At 39.9% G+C, this 18,960-nt stretch overlaps 1 protein-coding gene across 4 annotated transcripts in view; it reads left to right on the top strand.

Annotated features, from left to right (window-relative positions):
• LOC146457162 (histidine ammonia-lyase-like) overlaps positions 1 to 18,960 on the top strand; it is a 31,212-nt gene extending 12,252 nt beyond the window's left edge. Inside the window, exons 1-25 of one of the 4 annotated variants that reach the window (XM_085092282.1) lie at positions 4 to 136; positions 224 to 457; positions 1,016 to 1,064; positions 2,804 to 2,840; positions 3,654 to 3,728; positions 4,336 to 4,408; positions 5,881 to 5,947; positions 6,858 to 6,895; positions 7,430 to 7,508; positions 8,135 to 8,181; positions 8,731 to 8,870; positions 9,793 to 9,840; positions 9,941 to 9,992; positions 11,038 to 11,133; positions 11,229 to 11,328; positions 11,768 to 11,822; positions 12,352 to 12,432; positions 12,558 to 12,623; positions 13,178 to 13,256; positions 14,021 to 14,071; positions 14,182 to 14,217; positions 14,296 to 14,430; positions 14,920 to 15,028; positions 16,484 to 16,553; positions 17,369 to 18,960. In XM_085092282.1, coding sequence (XP_084948408.1) covers positions 235 to 457; positions 1,016 to 1,064; positions 2,804 to 2,840; positions 3,654 to 3,728; positions 4,336 to 4,408; positions 5,881 to 5,947; positions 6,858 to 6,895; positions 7,430 to 7,508; positions 8,135 to 8,181; positions 8,731 to 8,870; positions 9,793 to 9,840; positions 9,941 to 9,992; positions 11,038 to 11,133; positions 11,229 to 11,328; positions 11,768 to 11,822; positions 12,352 to 12,432; positions 12,558 to 12,623; positions 13,178 to 13,256; positions 14,021 to 14,071; positions 14,182 to 14,217; positions 14,296 to 14,430; positions 14,920 to 15,028; positions 16,484 to 16,553; positions 17,369 to 17,530 — 1,968 coding nt within the window. In that variant the 5' untranslated portion in view covers positions 4 to 136; positions 224 to 234 and the 3' untranslated portion in view covers positions 17,531 to 18,960. The other 3 variants (XM_085092281.1, XM_085092283.1, XM_085092280.1) reach the window with 3 other exon arrangements.

The following is an 18,960-nucleotide window of genomic DNA, read 5'->3' as shown; positions in this document are numbered from 1 at the left end:
TGATTGGTTGACGTTTTGGCGCTATTTCGACTTCCTGTATGGCGTAAACACCAGACAAAGATGTAAATCCGCGTTGAACAAAAGACCAAACCAGGCAATCAGGTTTTTCAAATACTTCACACTCATAAGCCACAGTGTAAGCTATTACACGTCGAATTGTTTATTCATATTTTGTTGGCCGGGTTTCACTGAATACGACTTTGTTGTCTACATTGGTCGACAGGATTACGAAAGATGAGATTATCGGTTCGATTCAACGACAAATGGATCGTTGTTCCTTGCGGAGAAGGCGAGAATTCAGTCGAGTGGCTAATTGAAGAGACAATACGTCGTGCCGAAAAGGAAAACTTCATCGCCCAAAACTACGAAGCCTTTTTGGTTCAGAGTGGAGGGAAACTAGAAAGAAAGGATTCCATTAGGGACGTATTAAATGACAGCGATTTTGTACATATTTTAGGTGAGTCTACACTGATCAGTTTTCATGCACGCAATATACAAAGTCCGGTAACGTGTACCTGTTTTGTCATTCACACAGAACGCTGACTTCCTGAAGTCTTGTTTGCCAATTTAAAACTACTCTCCCCTGGTCGATCACTCCAGACGTGCGGAGCAAGGACCTTAGACACTTACAAGCGACTGTCTTTGTTTTAGTTTTGTTCTATTTTTTTATATGTTTATTTCAGTTTTGTTGGGTCTAACACCTTGTTTCAATACAGGCGTCAAAAGTCTTTAGCGCGGGAATTTCACTGAATTCACGAGTGAGTGAGCACACACATGTACGACGCGTGATAGCCTGTGTAAAGCCGCCTCCTCGAGCTCCCCTCAGGAAAAATCGTGGGCGGCTGTACACTGGCTAGACGCGTGATCGCTCGCTCGTCCATTAACCATCAACAAAGGTCACTCGCTTGCTAAGACGCAATCTGTCAATAACTAACTCAGGTCTGACGTTCTGTATTGGACTTGATGATCAAACTTTTTAAACTGAAAAAAATTGCTCCCTTCTATTTTTTTGCAGCAAAAGGAACTCCAGTAGAAGATGATGTAACCTCAGCTGAAAATGTTTTGTATCCTGCCAGTATAACAGCTGCTGTCTGTGCATAATTCATGTTAATTACACATGTTCAGTGATGTATTGAGGTATTTCGAGACAGTCTTTGAAGGACCATACCAGTATAGATCTTATCAGCTAATATAACAAAAAAAAGACAAGCCAATACAATGTTGAGTTATAAGATTAATTTAGTAGGGTACACTATTTTGGCAAAAATGTGATAGCTACCGTACTGGGTCCATATCATTGCTGATGATCATAATCAGATTGTGTACAAATATGATTGACAATAACAGGAGATGCATACACAAATCACGAAAAAAATATTTTGCCCCAGGCATTTAGTCCATTTGGTTCAAACATGCTTGCATGTGTATTAAGAGCTGTTTCTTTTGTTTCTCCAATAGAATTAGTATATGAATATTACCAGAATCCTCTTTGTTTTTCCTATCTTATTTAATTAAAATCTGTTATCTCAGTGGGGGTTTAAGATAACAATATCCCTAAAATTTGCAAGAGAAAACAATGTACTGAAGCATATTTCTGGTAGTTGTAGTAAATGACACCAATTAAAAATATAGATCAGTAACAAGGAGTTAAAATACTTAGTTAACTTCATTGCAAACTAGTAAGCAATCATGGTGTGTTTTTGTCAGTAGTAAAATGAGTGTCAAAACTAAAGGCAAAGAAATCATAAATTGTATTTATTTTTTAAAATCTTTGCAATGTTTGTTTGTTCTCCTTTGCTGCCATCTGATGCTTAGTATCTATCTCAAGCACTTGTATTGAGAAGTACCTGTGTTTGAGACAGAGTACACTGCGCTACAAATTATGAAAGAAACATGATGAAGTCAAAAGGAAATCCAAAGAGAAGGAGAGGGAGAATTTTAGGTCCAGTTCAAAAGTCAAACTGTACTTGTTGGCAAACACAACAGCTTTTGCTCATTTACATTAGTTTTGGTGTTTGAGCAGAGCGCAAGGTGATGTTGACCATGCCAATAACTATCACAATTTTTGAGTAACGAAAATGTCAAGTCTTTTGAGACCCAAGGTGTCTCAGACCTATAGAACCTTTCCTGTTTAAAGAGGCAGCGTCATGATCATCTATTTTTAGCGTCACTTATTTGAATAGCCAAAAGACGTATTTGTATCCATAGAAACGTTAAAATAATGGTTTGGTTTTTTAAACAACAATCCTACTAGTGAACAGATCAACTGTCCACCCAGTCCTAGCTTCTCGAGGTTTTGCGAGTCACATATTTCTAGTTAATAGTATTTACTATCTTTGGCCGCAGATCTTGAAAAGATTGACCAATTTTTTCAAGTTCTTTCTGTATATCTTAGAGAAATCTCTGGAGAACGGCATGAATGATAACAGTTTCTTCTTCTTACAAGAAATCGCTTAATATTTTTCTTGCCGTGTTCTAAGAACAATCTTGTGTTAAAGGAAAGGTTCTTTGTTAAATATTTGAGCAGCTTTGACCAAAAACAAATACAGCAAAATGTCAGTGACAGTGCTCCTTATAAGAATACAATATTGAAAGGCTATATTTTATAGGCTATGTTTTTAGCATCCTTCCCCCCCCCCCCCCCACCTAACTTTTGTAAATTTCATTCAAGTCTGAGCAAAACAATAACTGCAGTGCAGTATATGATCAGCTGCATGATCAGTCAACTAATTTATTCCAATCCTGTCCTCCATTAATTATGACTAAGTTAATTCCTTAACTAACTGCAATACATATTAAACAGAAAGGGAACAGCGAATAAGGATCAGGAACAAATACAGGTAAAGTAACAAATAGTTTTTGGACAAATTAAGAAATGAAATCAAGAACTACAATTATTATTAACCAGATAACAAGTTATAGAAGGCAAGGCCTGAACTTTACTGAAAGAAAATTATATATGTGTTTCCAATTTTCTTCCTCTTATTTTTTAACTCCCCTAAGGATCAGTCTTATCATCTATAAATATTTGCTGATACAGGTCTACAAATGATGTGGCATCTGTTAACAACTTGTTGGTGTGTTTTTATTAAATTTAAAGTTCTGTAAAAATATTTACTGATTAACACAGAACTGGGGTCTGCTGACAATTAAGTTGGAGAATGATGTATCTATAAAGAGAATAGATTGAGCTGTCATTGTGGGAAAATGGAGGGCAAAATTGGAAGGAGGATGATCAGGAAATAGGGGGCAATAGTGGGTGAAAAGAGGGTTAGGATATGGGAGACAAAAGTCGAAGAAAAGTGGGACATGAGAGACAAAAGTGCATAACAAAGGCAGTCAGGATATGGGGGGGGGGGGGGGGGGACAAAAGTGGACAGTGAAAAGGGGGTCAGGAAAGAGACAAAAGCGAGAGAAAAGTGGCCCAAAAACGGAGGCAGAGGAGGGAGAGAAGGGGCAAAAAATGACGGATAAAACTGGTGTGGAAGGGGATGAAATTAAACAGAAGAAGAATTTATGCTATTTTACGGCAACAAAAGTACATAACTGTTACTACCTCGTGGGGTGGAAAGCCGAGTGAGGGATGAGGAAAGCATAAAGTTTAGACACCTTCCCCAAAGTGTACACACCGCCCACTGCTATCTCCTTTTCAGTTTGTAGAACTAGATGGCTGCTCTCTGTTACCTGAAACTCTGGTTGCACTGGGAAATGGCAAACTAAAGATTAAGGTATGCTGCATAATGTTAATAGTTAATATATTCTTATTATTTTTTCTGTCCAAAAGTAAAAAGCACGGTAAAATTGTAACCAGTTTTTTCTCCTCTACCCATCTTTTTAATGATTTGTTTTATTAGAAATATATATCACGGCAAGAATTCTAAGTTCAATCGAATCAGCATAGTCAACCATGTACTTACAACTGTATCGCATACGGAAGATCGTTTGCATTATAACGTGAGTTACCAAAATGTTGCATTTTCCTTGAAAATGAAGGGTGTTTTCCTTTTGTTGAGTCGAAAACCGTTTTTTTTTTTACTTAAATCTCAAACAGATTTTGCGCTCCTTTCAGTCCTAAAATCCGGTGAATCTGGGATCAAAAATACTGATTCATCGCAAAAACCACACCCTGGAACTAAGTATAGACTGAAGTCTGTAGCGTGTTTGAAGCTAAAAGTAATTGACGTAAAACTTTATTTAACTTAAAGGTGTTTTTCTTAAACTGAGCCCTTGTAACTGCACCCCAATAAGTAAACGGGCGAGCCTCAGATGCTTCACCGTTAATGCATTGAGTAAATATTCTAGAGCCTCTCAACTTGTTTCCGTTTCTTTTCTCAGTTGACAGAAGAGTCTGAAAAGAATGTGAATAAGTCCCGAGCGTTTTTGAATGAAATCGTTCAAGAGAATAAAGGTACCTTAATGAAACAAGATTGCGATAATCACCTAACTATCTTCATATATGGTAGTTATCAATTTAGGGCTTTGCTTGATCTCTTCCGTCTTGTCGTTCAATTTTCCGTCCCTTAAAGGTCGAACTTTCACTAGAGAAGCGAAGAAAAGCGCATGCAAAAGCAAAACCCAAGTGCAATTACCCAGACAAAGAGATTATCTCAAAAATTTATTAAAATGTATTTTTAAATCCCTTTCTTACACACGATTGAATCACTTGCGATGACTCAAGTGAATTTTTAAGGAAACAACGCATCAGAAATGAGTTATTACCATTTTCAATCATTTAAGCGGATACAAGCTGAAAGAAGTTACTTAAAAACTTCGGCCCGACTTTTCCCGGGACTTTTTCAAGTTCAGGTAACATTTCCACCTTGTCTGTCCACAACCGAAAACATTTATTAATGTTTTTTGTGTACTAGATGATAATGAAAAACTTGTCATTACTTTGTGAACTGGCTTGAAGCGCGCAGTGCTTTTGATTTTCTTATGTTTGTGCTTGCTCCAGCTTATTCAGACCTATCTCGCACAAGCTTCTACAAGCCAGGCGCTCGGAACGCCTCAGGTGTCGGATTTTAGTTCTGAAGAAAAAATCTATAGTTTTCTTCGAGAAAACGTCAGCTCAAAAATTTCGCAACACCCGAAAACTAATTCTTTTGTGTTCGGATGAGCAAATATCTTGTTAAAAATGCATCCCTTTTCCGTCCTAAAACGTTCCGCAGCTAATTAAATAAGCATCGAAACAGATCAGCCTGTATACGCTTACACATGAAGACATGTCTAAAAAGGCCACAGAATGATCTGGGAGCAGAAGAGACATCATTTCAAGTACGTTTGGTGTAAGCACTGAGTGACATACGCATGCGCAGTGCCGCTTAACTTTTGTGCTTATGTTTGTGCTTATCACACACCGGTTCACACTTGTTATATCAAGCACAAGCCGTTCTGAAATAAGTACAAACACAAGGGAAGAAAATACCTTCCATCTTTTCTTTTTCTTGTGGTTATGCACACTTGTACTAGGGCTTAATTCTCACACTTGTTAACACACAATTTTATCTTGTAGCTATACTTGTTCTTTTCGCCCGATCGAGAGTGAACCAGGCTTAAGATCACTAACCTTTTTAACGTCGTGCTTTCTCTTGCATTTCTCCTTGTCATGGCCCATCCTTGCTTCGCTATACTGTGAAACAACCAGGCTATTAAGTGACCCGGTTGCTTTACACATGCGCGTTATATTTCAAATTCCATTAACTAACTACTTCAAATTTCATGACTAACTACAATTGCGAGCTAACCGAGTTTAGCCTTATTTCGTCTTGTTGGCTACCGCGTGGACTGTCTGTGCCAGTAGACAATTTTATCGTCCGGCAATAATAAATCAGTAGTCTTCTGTGAGAAGTGATTATTAACAGCTCACTATCATTTTCCCAGTTGTGTACGGTGTGACAACAGGATTTGGAAAATTCGCAAGAGTGGTTATTCCCCATGACAAACTTAAGTAAGTATGGTCATTGCCATGTATTCGGCAACCAAAATATGAAATTATGCCAGTTCTTGAAGCTCCGCTCTGAAATGTTTTCCGTCTTGCTTTTCAGCGCTGCAGTACCTATACACAACAGCACCCCCGCAGCAGTTCCTATACACTACCCCCCCCCCCTCCATTCTAAGGGCGACCCCGGGCGTTAGGATTTTTTGAAGACAAACCGGCAAGTGCCCCACCAAACGAGCCTTCAAAAATGAAAATGAGTTGATTTCTTCGTTTCTGGGCTTAACCTCATTCTAATGCCGAAAACAAATTCAGATCAGCCTAAGCCTCAAATAAGTATTGCTTCAGAGTCCGTTCATTCTCACCATCTCATTTCGTCTTCTTTAGACAAAGTTCATAAATTTATCGGCCGAAGACGATGAACTTATCATTGCACAGGAGTGACAGTGCCGTGAGACCGTCAAATGCCCTGGGGAATTTGAACTTATGAAATTTGAAATACACGTGGTTTATGATCCAAGGACGAGTTCAAAGAGGGAAATGTCGATTTTGTGAGCGATTGGCCCACCAAAAGGGTCCCCACAAATCTTACAGTCTTTCGAAGGCATATATAAAACCAGAGTGTGATAATTTGCAGATTTGGTAGCCTGAATGATCAAATAAATTCCCGCCGGCCGATTGCAACGCTTCGTTTAGTTAAAATTGTAAACTGCGTTTGTTTGTGGGGACAGGCATTTGACCGTCAAATTCTGTGCCAGGGTCTAGGGGCATTTGAACGGCTTTTTGGCCCCCACGGGCGAAATTTGCACAAGCCAATTTTCAAAAGTTCAGGATACGCCCGGACGTATGCCGGGAGTTGCGGGATGGGGTATCATGGCTTTGCTTGGGGTTAGAGTTTAAATGGCTTCTGTTTACATTATAGGGAACTGCAAGACAACCTTATTAGATCACACTCTGCAGGTAAATAAACAAGTTACAAGTTATTCATTGGAGCAATTTTTAATGAGTGACTTAAAGTACCCCTGACCCCTAAGTTTTTCTTCATTCAAAATAAAACTTTCTTTGTTTCTGACCATTTTCGAGAAAACATTTCGGTCTTAGGACGTTTTCCCCGATTTTGTAAGAATTTTTATAGTCTTTAACCCTGGGAGCTCTTATAAACTGAAGACAGTTGCGTCAAAGGCTGTTACGCCATCGCAAACCCAAACCACTCGTAATCAATACTCTTGTCCTTGTTAATGTCCTGGGGATCCAGTCGTTCAGAGTCCGATAAAGCTTATGTTAACGTTTAGTTGGGGATTAGCGTTTATCGACTTTCGAACAGGTGTGGCCGTGAATAACCACTTAATTTCATAGTTTTTGCTTCCTCGCGTTTTGAGTATGTCTGCGAAAAGATTCGAGTTTCTTTGCATCAATTAATACAGAAGTCTCAAGCAGGTAATTTATCTCAAAGGCAAGTCCTCATGCTTTAATTTTATTCTGTCCTTAATCCAGGTGTAGGTCCTCCTTTGTCAATCGAGCACACTCGAATGTTATTTGCTTTGAGGATTAACGTTCTGGCAAAAGGTTACAGGTAGGATCACCGTCGGCTTTACATAAAGTAGTTTAGATTTTGTACAACTCTGATCCATGCTCAATGATAGTCTCAAAACACTCAAGTCTCTGTATAATTTTTCAGCCATCCTCTGCCAAGCAACACTGAGAGTCTTGCGGAACGGGTTATGGACCATAGAAAACTGCCGTCGATTTGTTAAATTTAGCTAAATTAACTAATTAGTGACACTATAGGTAAAGTACTACTATTTTGAAATGATAAGATGCTATACAGGTCATGCCCTTATGTAACAATATAAATTTAAAATACTTTAAAAAAATTGATAAAATTACTTAGATTTCTACGAAGTCCCACTAGATAAATTACATAGCAGCGATTCCAGGTGGAATACGGAAGCAATGTTATAGTTAAAATAGTCAGTTCCCACTCAATGCCACTTTGTACACGAGTTTTATTTTTCAAACTGGTTACCATGCTTTGTTCGAGCATCATGTTTCGCTGCAGCCTCGTTCCTAGAGTCTAATACTGGTCAGCGACAGATAGGGTCAAGATCTCCGTTAGCATGACTAAGTAGTTGAACAAGATGTTTCGGACGATCTCACATCCCCTTGTGTTTTTTTGTTTTTTTGTTTTTTTGTTTTCAGTGGAATATCGCTCAAGAGCTTAAAACAGCTTGTTGCAGCCTTCAATGGTAAGACTTTCAGATCACTTGCAGCATCTTAAATGCGTTCTTCCAGTAAAATCGTTACGGGTTTTCATTTGGTTCGTGCAACGTTCTTTAAACCATCAAGAACTAAAACTTTTAAGGTGCAATGTTTTCCATCCATCATCAAGACGACATGTGCAATTAAACCATCCTTCGCAACGGTCGGCCATGTTGTAGGGCGGGAAAAAGTTGCAGTGCTTTCCCGCGCTTTATACAGCACCAGTTGCATTGATTGGTTTGCGTGTTTTTGTTTTGGATTCTAATTGGTCGGATCATTGCCTTTTTTGCGATTTGCGGGAAATGTTTTAAAACGTTCGTATAAAGATGAATGAAATAAATCAAGGGCGCCTCAGATAAAGCTTTCAAAAGGGATAAACATGATAGGTAGTTATTATCACGGTTTTTTTTTTTTAGTTATAATTAGTCTAAATTTTAATAAAACATTCGAAAAACTTGTTATGTATTAAAAGGCTGTACTTATTGTTTAGCTATGATTTGTTATTCGTTGATCGAGCTTTTTGTATTTCACTGTAGAGTCCTGTCTGCCTTGGGTTCCTGAGCAGGGTACTGTTGGGGCCAGTGGTGACCTTGCTCCGTTAGCTCACTTGGCTCTTGGTTTGCTGGGAGAGGGGCAGATGTGGAGCCCCACGAGTGGCTGGGCTGATGCCAGCTTGGTAAGTTCGTACTTTATACTATCCGATACACTCCGAACGTATGACGTCTGTCCTTAGCAGTAGATTGTTAACGCAGCACTGGATGCCCAGCTCACAGAAGATAATTCCTATTCACAGAAAACGGAACTGGAGCCAGTCTCCTTGGGGGCTCATCACGATAGATGCCCCCCACCAGGGGAGGGTTTTGCAGGATAAAGCAAATAGGAGTATTATAACTCCCCCCTCATCCCCGCCACCCTGGCTGGCTTGTTACTCCTTCGCAATAGGCCATTTTTAAGTTGCTTTGAACCTCATTATAAAAGGGAGGCTAAGTGCAAAGTTTTTATTCCGAAAATTAATTTTCATTCACAAGCAAACAGATTAATTTTCGTATGAAAAGTTTTGCACTGAGCCTCGTTTTCATAATGAGGTTCATAACAACTCGGAATAGCAATCAAAGGTTAGGGAGTGCGTTCGATGATCTCGATCCCAGGCTCTTTGCAAAGTTGGTGATAATTTCATCTGCCCTTGCAAAATCTGCGGGGGATGCCAGATACGCGTCCTAAGATCCATTCATTCGTTGATCGTTCGACTGTCCCATACAATCTCGACTCCAATCTGTATTAACAACAACAATGACAACAATTTATTTACAAATTCAGATGATATAAGTGGCCTGTCCCGCAAATAGCCACAACGCTAGTCGAGGCGAGACAAGACGAGCACGAGCACATAATTAGGAATGCGTTCTTTCTACGTCGAACGCAATAACCACGATCGTGAGCATTGTCGTTATCACTATCTGGCTATCGTTAATAGCAGTTTACCTGCGTGCATGTCGCGTGTACCATACTGTAAGCTGGCGATGGCTATATTTTCGATAAATCTTGTCGTTTAGCTCTTAACTGCTACACATGAAATTCACTTTCCTGTGTTATCACAGGTCCTTAGGGCACACGGTCTTGAGCCTCTTGACCTGGGACCTAAAGAAGTAAGTTGTTCTCGTTTTCTTGTTTCTCCATTGCCTTTGAAAAGTAGCGGGATATGCATTCAACGTCTACAACGTCATTGTTTGATTACCTTTTTTTCAGGGAATTGCTTTGATTAATGGGACTCAGTTAATAACTTCTCTGGGTGCCGAAGGTAAGCCTAGCACTTTGTTTCAGTTTGGTCTCGCAATAACTAGAGTTTACACAGTTAACATGAGGGTCTTCCTCGGAGAACCAATAGTAACGGGATAGTCAGGACACGACAGAGACGTACTGGGCGAATTTGCCAGGAGCGAAAGTTTATAGGACTTGTAAAAAATCCCATAACTGCTATTCTTATCAGACTAGTGCCAGAACCTTTTTCAATGTCCCTCTTCTGATTGGTCAAAAAATGTCAGGCATTGTAATGTAGAATCCCGCCTTGAAAGGAAACTGCACTCCGACTTTTTTTGACGGTAAATTGTCGGAAATAGTGTCTAAAGTCTAAATTTTAGTTTGAAAAGTAGAAGTGACATTCAAGTGTGCTAAACATTAGATGTGATTATCGTCTATTTTCGATTTTAAATTTCCCGGGGGCCGCCACTGTCTAAGATTTCATGGCGTCATACGGTTGCCGCTATTGTCAGGAAGCAGAAGTTCTTTTGTGCAACCGTATTACGTCATGAAATCCAACACGGCGGTGCCCAGGACATTTAAAATGAAAAATAGGCGATAATCAAATTCTGTTTTGTCCAACTCAGAAATATTATTTCCATGTTTTCCGACGAAATTTGAAATTAGATTGTATTTTCAACAGTTTAACGTTAATTTATTTCAAGAGTAAAGGTTTCTTTGACCACTCCACTTTCTTTTGGCCTCGAACGCAAACTTTTGCATTCACTTTCTTGGTATACGAGAGACCACCGCAGTTATGGTTTGCAACTTAAGCAGCTGCGAAAAGAAAGCCTGGAAAAAATTCAGGCGTGAACGGCTTAAGTTGCGTACATAACTGCGAAGATGTATCATGTATCAATGCTTTTATAAATTAGCAGTTCAGAGTAGATAAATTTCATATATTTAATTTATATATGTTTACTTTCTTAGCAGAAAAACCTCATCAGTACTAATTCAGATTGGACATTTTATCTCTACAAAAGTTTGGAACTTAATTAAAAGTATTTAGCGGTTGGTGCTGCAAGAATTTTGTTTTCGTCTCTTAGCTGTGCAACGGTCTCGCTTGATCGCCAAGCAAGCTGACGTTATCGCAGCAATCTCACTGGAAGTGTTAAAAGGGACAACAAGAGCATTTGACACTTGTAAGTAAAAACAGATTTAATGTTGAGCTGTGATTTGAAAACGGTAGCAAGAGAGTGTATCGTCTCGCTAACATCGTTTTCATTCATTGCTTTAGTAATCCAACAAGTGCGCCCACACTTTGGTCAGCGTCGTGTTGCTGAAAGGTTGCGGTCTCTACTTCATTCCAAGATACATCCCTCGGAAATAGCAGGCAAGTGTACATTACAGCTCTTAGACTATCTAGACTGAGAGGTTCGTGGTTTGGGTTTGTTATTCTCAGCCAAGTTCCCAGGCTTCTTCTTTCTTTTGCAAGCGAGCGCAAACTGAGCGTAAGGTCCCGGCTTGAAGCTAGTGGCGCGTCCTCAGCTGCTGACGTCAATGCCAATTCGCGCCAAAAATTAAGCAAGCGTGAACGACCGGAAAGGAAACTCCAAACGTCTGGGTGTTTGGTTGCTTCATGTTCGTTTAGTTCTTAAAAAGATACTCAAAGTCATTTCAGTTCTTGAAAAAAAATACTCAAGTTTATTTTAGTTCTTGAAAACAATTACTCAAGCTCATGTCAGTAAAAATGCAATGACTGTGCAATAAAGCAAGTTTTTACCTAGACTACTCAGATAATTTTGCATATATTTTCTTTCTTGCAATTTCAGAGAGTCACAGGTTCTGTAACCGTGTTCAGGACGCCTATACTTTACGCTGTTGTCCTCAGGTAGGTCGCTTGAAAAATCTCTTAAATTCATGGCCGGAAAAGAAAGGTTTCTCGATAAATGTGGACTGTGAGCTTCTGAAAACCAGGAAAATGTCACAATGGCCGTCCGTCAATTGAAATTCGAGAGTAACTCGTGAAAGTAACGTAATTTTGCTCTACTACGCTATCTGAATGCGCCACGTTACTAAAACTAAAACCTATCATGACCTGCTAGACGAGGTCACTTTAACCCGAGCTTGGCGCCTGTTGCGCTTGAAGGCTTATGTTGCGTAACCTTGCATAACGGCGTCAAGCGCGGGAAAATGTGCAACCGGCGCACTGTGAAGTGCGGAAAAAGGTGCAGCCGCTCTCAAGCGCGGGAAAATACAGTCAGCCATTGTTAAACAAACAAAGGGCAACAGTTTAAGAAAATGATAGCATCCAGCATTTCAGAATTGCGGCTTTCATTTTTACCTTTTTCAGAAAATTATATTCGATGAATTTCTTTATTATTTCTAACGGGTCATATCATTCTTTCTTTGTATGACAGGTTCACGGGATTGTAAATGATACCATCGACTTTGTGGAAGATGTCATCACGACCGAAATGAACAGTGCCACAGACAACCCAGTATCCTTACCTAGAAACGAAATTACGCGTTAAGATTTTAAGTAACGTAGCGCGATATTCATGCGCGTACCAGAGATTTGTAGGAAGGCAATGACAAAGAAAGCCCTTAACCAGGTGATCAATAGATCGTATTTGCTGATAAGGGAGAGGTTATTTCAGGTGGAAACTTTCACGGCGAGTATCCGGCCAAGGTAAGTCAATGGTATATGAACCTGCCAGCCTGCGTAGGAGACGTAATAGGGGAGGGGGAGGGGGAGCGAGAAATGGGTCCCCAGTTATCTATTAACTTTTCTCGCTCGTCTACCCCCTTCCCGATTATGTCTGCTACGCACGGCTAGAACTTTGGAGCAAAGGCGTATTGATTCCCATGTACTTCCTCAAAACCATCAAGAAACCGCTAGACGCAGTGTAGATTGTATTTCCTATTTATATGTCTTAAATTTCAGAGCTACAAATTTTGTAGCAAAACTCTTGAACTCCTCCAATTTTTGTGAGATTATTCTTGAAAACAAAGGCCAAAACGTGAATGTTACTTAATAGGAATAGTGACAGACAGTGTGTTATTCTTTACTTAAGAACATTCAGTAAACTAGACAACAAGGGCCAAGGGAAACGTTGCTAGTGTTTAATATATCACACAGTGGAATCAATACTTGAATGAAATTTTCGGTATGTTTGTTTGTTTGTTTATTTGTTATATCATAAGGGTTTACATGTGTATTATTTGCATCTTATTTTTTGTTAGGTGCTAGACTACTTAACAATTGGCGTTCATGAACTGGCGAGCATGAGCGAGAGGAGAATGGAGAGACTTGTCAATCCAGGTGACTTGGCGTTAGTAAATTTTCGTTGTGATCGAGTCACTAGCTTGGCTCGCACAGTTTTCTACTTGGTTTCAAGACTTGGATGAGAACACGCGCAATTCCGAAAACTCGAACGTTTTGTCCTGCCACTGCAGTGAGAACTACAAAAAAAAAAAAAAAAAAAAGGTGAAAATAAAAAGATTGGTTGTCAGCGCTTTGTAGAGCTGTGACAAAACCACCGTACTAGAAAAGACTTTCTTTCTGTTTTCTGTCAGGCAAACACGCGACACGCGTTGTAGTTTAAATCGCCAGGTCCTTTTGTATTGAAATGACATTATCGTTATTTAGATTCCATTATCCTTTTATCAGCTAGATTTGCCATTTTCCAATTGTATTGCTTTGAAATCAGCCCATTGAACATTTGTGTGCTTGGTGACCTGGCCTTGGATTGGGAGCGAGGCTGGGGGTGGCCTTGTTTTAATCCAAACCTCACTACTTTTCATATGTAGATTATACTGTTCTCATGCTAACTAGTTATCATTTACATATGAAAAGCAGTGACGTTTACTTCAAAATGAACTCACCACCAGCCTCATTTGCAATCAAAGGCCAGGTCACTAAGCACACAACTGTTAAATGGCTCATTCAGATTGCAAATAGGTTTAGCTAATAAAAAAATGATAATGATAATAAAATAAAATAAATTATCTCCTCTCACGGTCTAGCACTGAACAACTTAGTGATCATGTTGCACCTGATTTACTTTTTTTTTTTTCTTTGTCCAGCCTACAGTGAACTGCCAGCATTTCTTGTAACAGAAGGAGGACTTAATTCCGGTAACGATAAGTTGTGTTGCGGTATCTTCCGTTTTTTTATTGACTGACAATTTGGCCGGCTACTATTACTCAAAAATAAAAATTTTCTTTTTTTTCTTTGCTTTTTGCAGGTTTTATGATGGCGCACTGCACAGCGGCATCTTTGGGTAAAATTATTTTACTCATTGTCAGTGCTTACTCTCAAAAGCTTCCTCCAAGTTTTAATAACTGCCCATGATTCCTAGTTTCAGAAAACAAAGTCCTTTGCCACCCCTCCTCAGTAGACTCGTTGCCCACATCCGCTGGCCAAGAGGATCACGTGTCCATGGGAGGATTTGCCGCCAGAAAAGCTATCAAGGTCGTCGAAAATGTAGAAAAAGGTTAGGGTAATTTTTATCTGTTTAAACAGAGCCAATCGTGATCTTTGCAAGTAGGTTTTTTTTTTAATCCACTGCCGGTCAAGCGAAACTGAGAAAATTGTAAAAGCGTGTTATAGCATTGGTGAGAGGTGTAATGGTTCAACGAGGCACCTGTTTCACCGTGATATTTCGCCTCGCTTTGGCTACGTTGTACTGAAGTACGTTATATATCGTCGTCATGTATACGTATCGCTTCGTTCTGTTGGTGGGTCGTTACACCTGTAGCATTGAGATAATTAGAAAAGAAACATTTCTTCATTATGTATTTTTTTTCTTTTTTCAAACCTTCCACCTTAAATAATATTTAACAGAAATGGCTGAAGGGAAAATGGTTGGGGCTCGCACACGGCTGCCTGAGGCACGCCGCTTTTGTTCCGCTACTAACGCAACTCTATTTGCTCTGTAAGTAATTTATAATTAAAACTTTCTTCTTTTCTATTTTTCTTTCAGTTCTTGCAATAGAATTATTGTTAGCATGCCAGGGAATTGATCTTCTGCGACCTCTGAAAACTACAGAACCTCTTGAGGCTGTTCATTCCCTCGTGAGGAAAACCATCAAGTAAGTGTTCAAATTATTTCGTTGTTCATCATAATTTGGTGCGTACTACGTTACAACCCGGGGATAACAACAGTTAGGAGCCCCGCATCCCGGCCTCGATCTTCTCCCCCCCCCCCCCCCCCTCATTATCTTTTCCCAGATGATTGATTCCTAATTTCGATCATTTCGTTGACACTGAGGACATTGCTTCCCTATCTTTCCAGTTTGGGTCGCTTTTATCCAGCCAACTGGCTAAAATGCGAATGAAAACGCGGATATTATAACATTTTATTCTGGACATTTCGGAACAAATGGACTACTTAGCTTCGGAGTTACTCCACTTTTTTGGAACGTGAATGACCGTTCCATTTGGACAAAATTTACAGTTGGTTTCGTGCGCCATGACGTAAGTTTTCTGATCAACCAATGAACTGCAAGTTTGTAACCGAAAAAGAAGTTTTTCGTGTGGACGGTAAAAAGTTTCTCTATTTGGCACTGAAAATTTTAGTACAATGGAAAGTGCCGCTGTTATAGAGGACGCATTATCGGTCTGGACGAGCTTGGGCAAACATTCGTTGTTTGTCTGGTTATGTGTCTCTAGTATGGAGACGGGTACAAGACACATTATGCGTGTGGACGAACTATCTTTCGTTTCGCGTCGTTTAAAACGTACAATGGAAAATAGTTCGTCCAGGCGCATAATGCGTCTTGCGCCTGTCTTTATACTAGAGACGCATAACCAGACGAATAATGCATGTTTGCCCAAGTTCGTCCAGACGGATAATGCGTCCTCTAGAATAAAAACGGTCAATCTGACAAACTGCTTCATGCTTCGGAGAAACTGACTGGAGTAAGACGTCGGCGTGTGACCTAGCCACCCACGCAGTATTACCCACGAGTCCCCTATTACATAAGTCACTTCATCACCTCACTCATTTAAGTGTCAATGTATTTAGCGCCGAACGCTAATTGGGAGCACTTTCCAGATCGACTTGGAATTTAGAAGTGTTGGTTTTTGAGGAGAGAGGAAAACCGGAGCACCCGGAGAAAACCTCTTGGAGCAAGGACGAGAACCAGCAACAAACTCAGTCCACATTTGACGCCAAGTGATGTCCGGGAATCGAACCCGGGCCACATTGGTGGGAGGCGAGTGCTCTCGCCACTGCGCCATCCCTACTCCCCTAAATACGTCTGCGTATGAGGCAGGCTACGTATGACCCGAATTCAACTGTACTCTTGTAAGTCCGAGAGAGGATATTTTTCGCACGTCCTCGCACTCAGTTATTGACCTCTAGAACACCGAAGAAATCTGTAATTTTTGTTTTTGGTTTTCTTTGGTTTTAAACCGACCCACCGTCCCTTGTTTTACCAGCCCTAGCATATTAACTCAAAACACCATGTGTATACTTCCTCGCATTCTAGTCAAAACGCTGTCCTTGCAGTCAGTTTTAAAATCCTTTGTTGTGTGATTTTAAGGCCCTGGGATAAAGATCGCTACTTGGCAGGCGACATTGAAACTGCGCTCAAGCTTGTCAAGGAAGGCAAGGTAAGAGCTTGTTGTTCTCCATCATTTTGAATACGCCTCTGGAGCAGAACAGACCGCGGGGTTCTAAATAGGACTTATCCACAGTTCACTGCGTTATAGAAGTGGGGATCTCCTAGACAATATCTTTTTCGAATTTACCTACCCATATGGGGCTTAATAAACGGAAGTACGATAGAAAGGAGTGCATTGTTTCGCTATATAGCTAGCCTCGTACGCAGATGCTCTTTGGGCTCCGGATCGTCACGCATTCCTCGTGGGGGAGGAATGTGTGACGAGCCCAAAAAGCGCCTGCGTAGGAGGCCAGCTATGTTGTGGGGAAAGGAGATAAAATTCGACATAAGTTACCGATTAGTCAGCATTTACTAACTCATAATTGCATTGATGTTATCGTTTTCTTTATGTCTTCATAATACCTGTGAATTATATGCGTAGCTGCCACTGTCATGTTAGAGAAGCTAAATCTCTTAGTCAATTCAAAAGATTAGTTAATGATCATTTTTAATGTTAGAGTACTAGTATAAACGGCATTCATGAAAAACAGGTTTTAGTTAGATTAGTTGTAGTTAGGTATTGAATTTTGTTTAGGATAGTTAGGTTATTTCTAATCTTTATACTCCTGATGGATTTTACCGTGTTTAAATAAAGATTGATTGATTGATTGATCGATTGATTGATTGATTGATTGATCGATCGATCGATCGATCGATCGATCGATCGATCGATCGATTGATTGATTGATTGATTGATTGATTGATTGATTGATTGATTGATTGATTGATTGATTGATTGATTGATTGTTTGTAATCTGTTTGCAGATCTGGGAAGTTGTATTGCCATACATGACGCACTATATGAGTACAGTAACATGCGAAGAAACGGCCACCAGTGGTGTATTCTCGCCAACCTCAAGCACATTGAAGGACGATTCTCCGCCCCGGGAGAAGAGGATTAAATTGGATCATTTCGCGTCGCTATAAGCTGCAGTGAAAATCATTTGTGTAGCTGTCATTGCGCAGCAAGATCATTTTCGTGGAAGACACAGGGACATTTAGGTTGCGTTCGATTGACCGTATTCCGGAATAAGGATAAGCAAAATGGCTGTTAGATTTTGCTGTCAATTTTGGCTGACACATGGTAATTTAAGAGCCGTTTTGTACTCCAGTAATTTCATAAACGCCTTATGAGGTATTTCTTGACGCCATTGTATGTATTCCTTTGCCGGAATAGGGTCAATCGAACGCACCCTTGAGCAAAATACGCCGAATTTCTTAGGTACGGGAAAATGTCAGAAGGCGAGAAAAAGTCGGGACAGTGAAACGAATTATGTGTAATATTTTGATGGCACCAATCGCGCTCCGAACTTATGCGATAAAGGCCGAAACGGACCGTTGGGTGCCCTGAGAAAAGTCGAGAGATATCCGGCTCATTGTTTTCTGTGTTTTGGTCAAACTGCTCAAATATTTGGTTAAGAACCTCTTCGCTAACATGACATTGCTCTTAGAGCACCGGGAGGAAAATATTATATGATTTCTCCGAGGAAGAATAGACTAGAATCCGTTTTTAACTACTTTTCCAGGATACATAGCAGCCTGAACTTGAAGCTAACTTGAAAACATTGTTGCAATCCATTTCCATCCTAGCCATCCGCGACCAAAGATTGATGAAAGCAGATTCTGTGCACTAGTAGAGTTCTTGTTAACAAAACTGAACATTTATTTTGACGTTAACATCTATTCAAAGTGACACTAAAAAAAGGTGACACTGTCCCTTTAAAAAAGGGCTTTTCACGTCACTTTGACAAGCTTAACTACAGCCGCGATTTTCCCCGTGCGCAAGCAAGGCGACAGTAAGCAAAAATGCACATATACCCCAAATAAAACGTCTTGCAGTTTGCCGTAAACAATGGTTCCGGCTAGTGGGAAGTGGCCGGGATGCAAGATGTAATGTATATTTAAAGCCATTTTTACTTTTCAACAGGGAAACGATATTTAACGTGGGATAAAAATATATAATGTGACGGCGTTTTTTCGTCCAGTTCGCGGGAAGAATAAACTGGACTAAAACTATGATCATAGTTCAATTATGGGAATTAAATTCCAAACAGAAGGGAGAAAGAAGGAAATAACCGGCTTATTTTAACGGTGAAAAATATTTACTCTTGCATACAACTTAAAGTTTTTGTGCACCAAGTAGGAGACTCCTATTACCCTTCTCTAAAACGATCGCGTGGGAGGGGAGGCTAAGTAAGAGTGTCGGTGTGTGGGGAATCTTACTTTGCAACAGTCCCGAACAGGATTGATTTGAATATTGTTTGTTGGTAAAATTTCTATTATTAACCGGCGTTTATGTCACAAGTTTAAAAAATGTTAGATGTATTGCAATTAAACGTATTTGTTTCAGACAAGCA

Source organism: Pavona decussata, unplaced genomic scaffold (genome assembly GCF_977016875.1).
Source record: "Pavona decussata unplaced genomic scaffold, jaPavDecu1.1 SCAFFOLD_245, whole genome shotgun sequence".
NCBI classification, from domain to species: domain Eukaryota; kingdom Metazoa; phylum Cnidaria; class Anthozoa; order Scleractinia; family Agariciidae; genus Pavona; species Pavona decussata.
The sequence above is the reverse complement of the archived record's forward strand: the minus strand, read 5'-3'. Positions and strand labels throughout refer to the sequence as shown.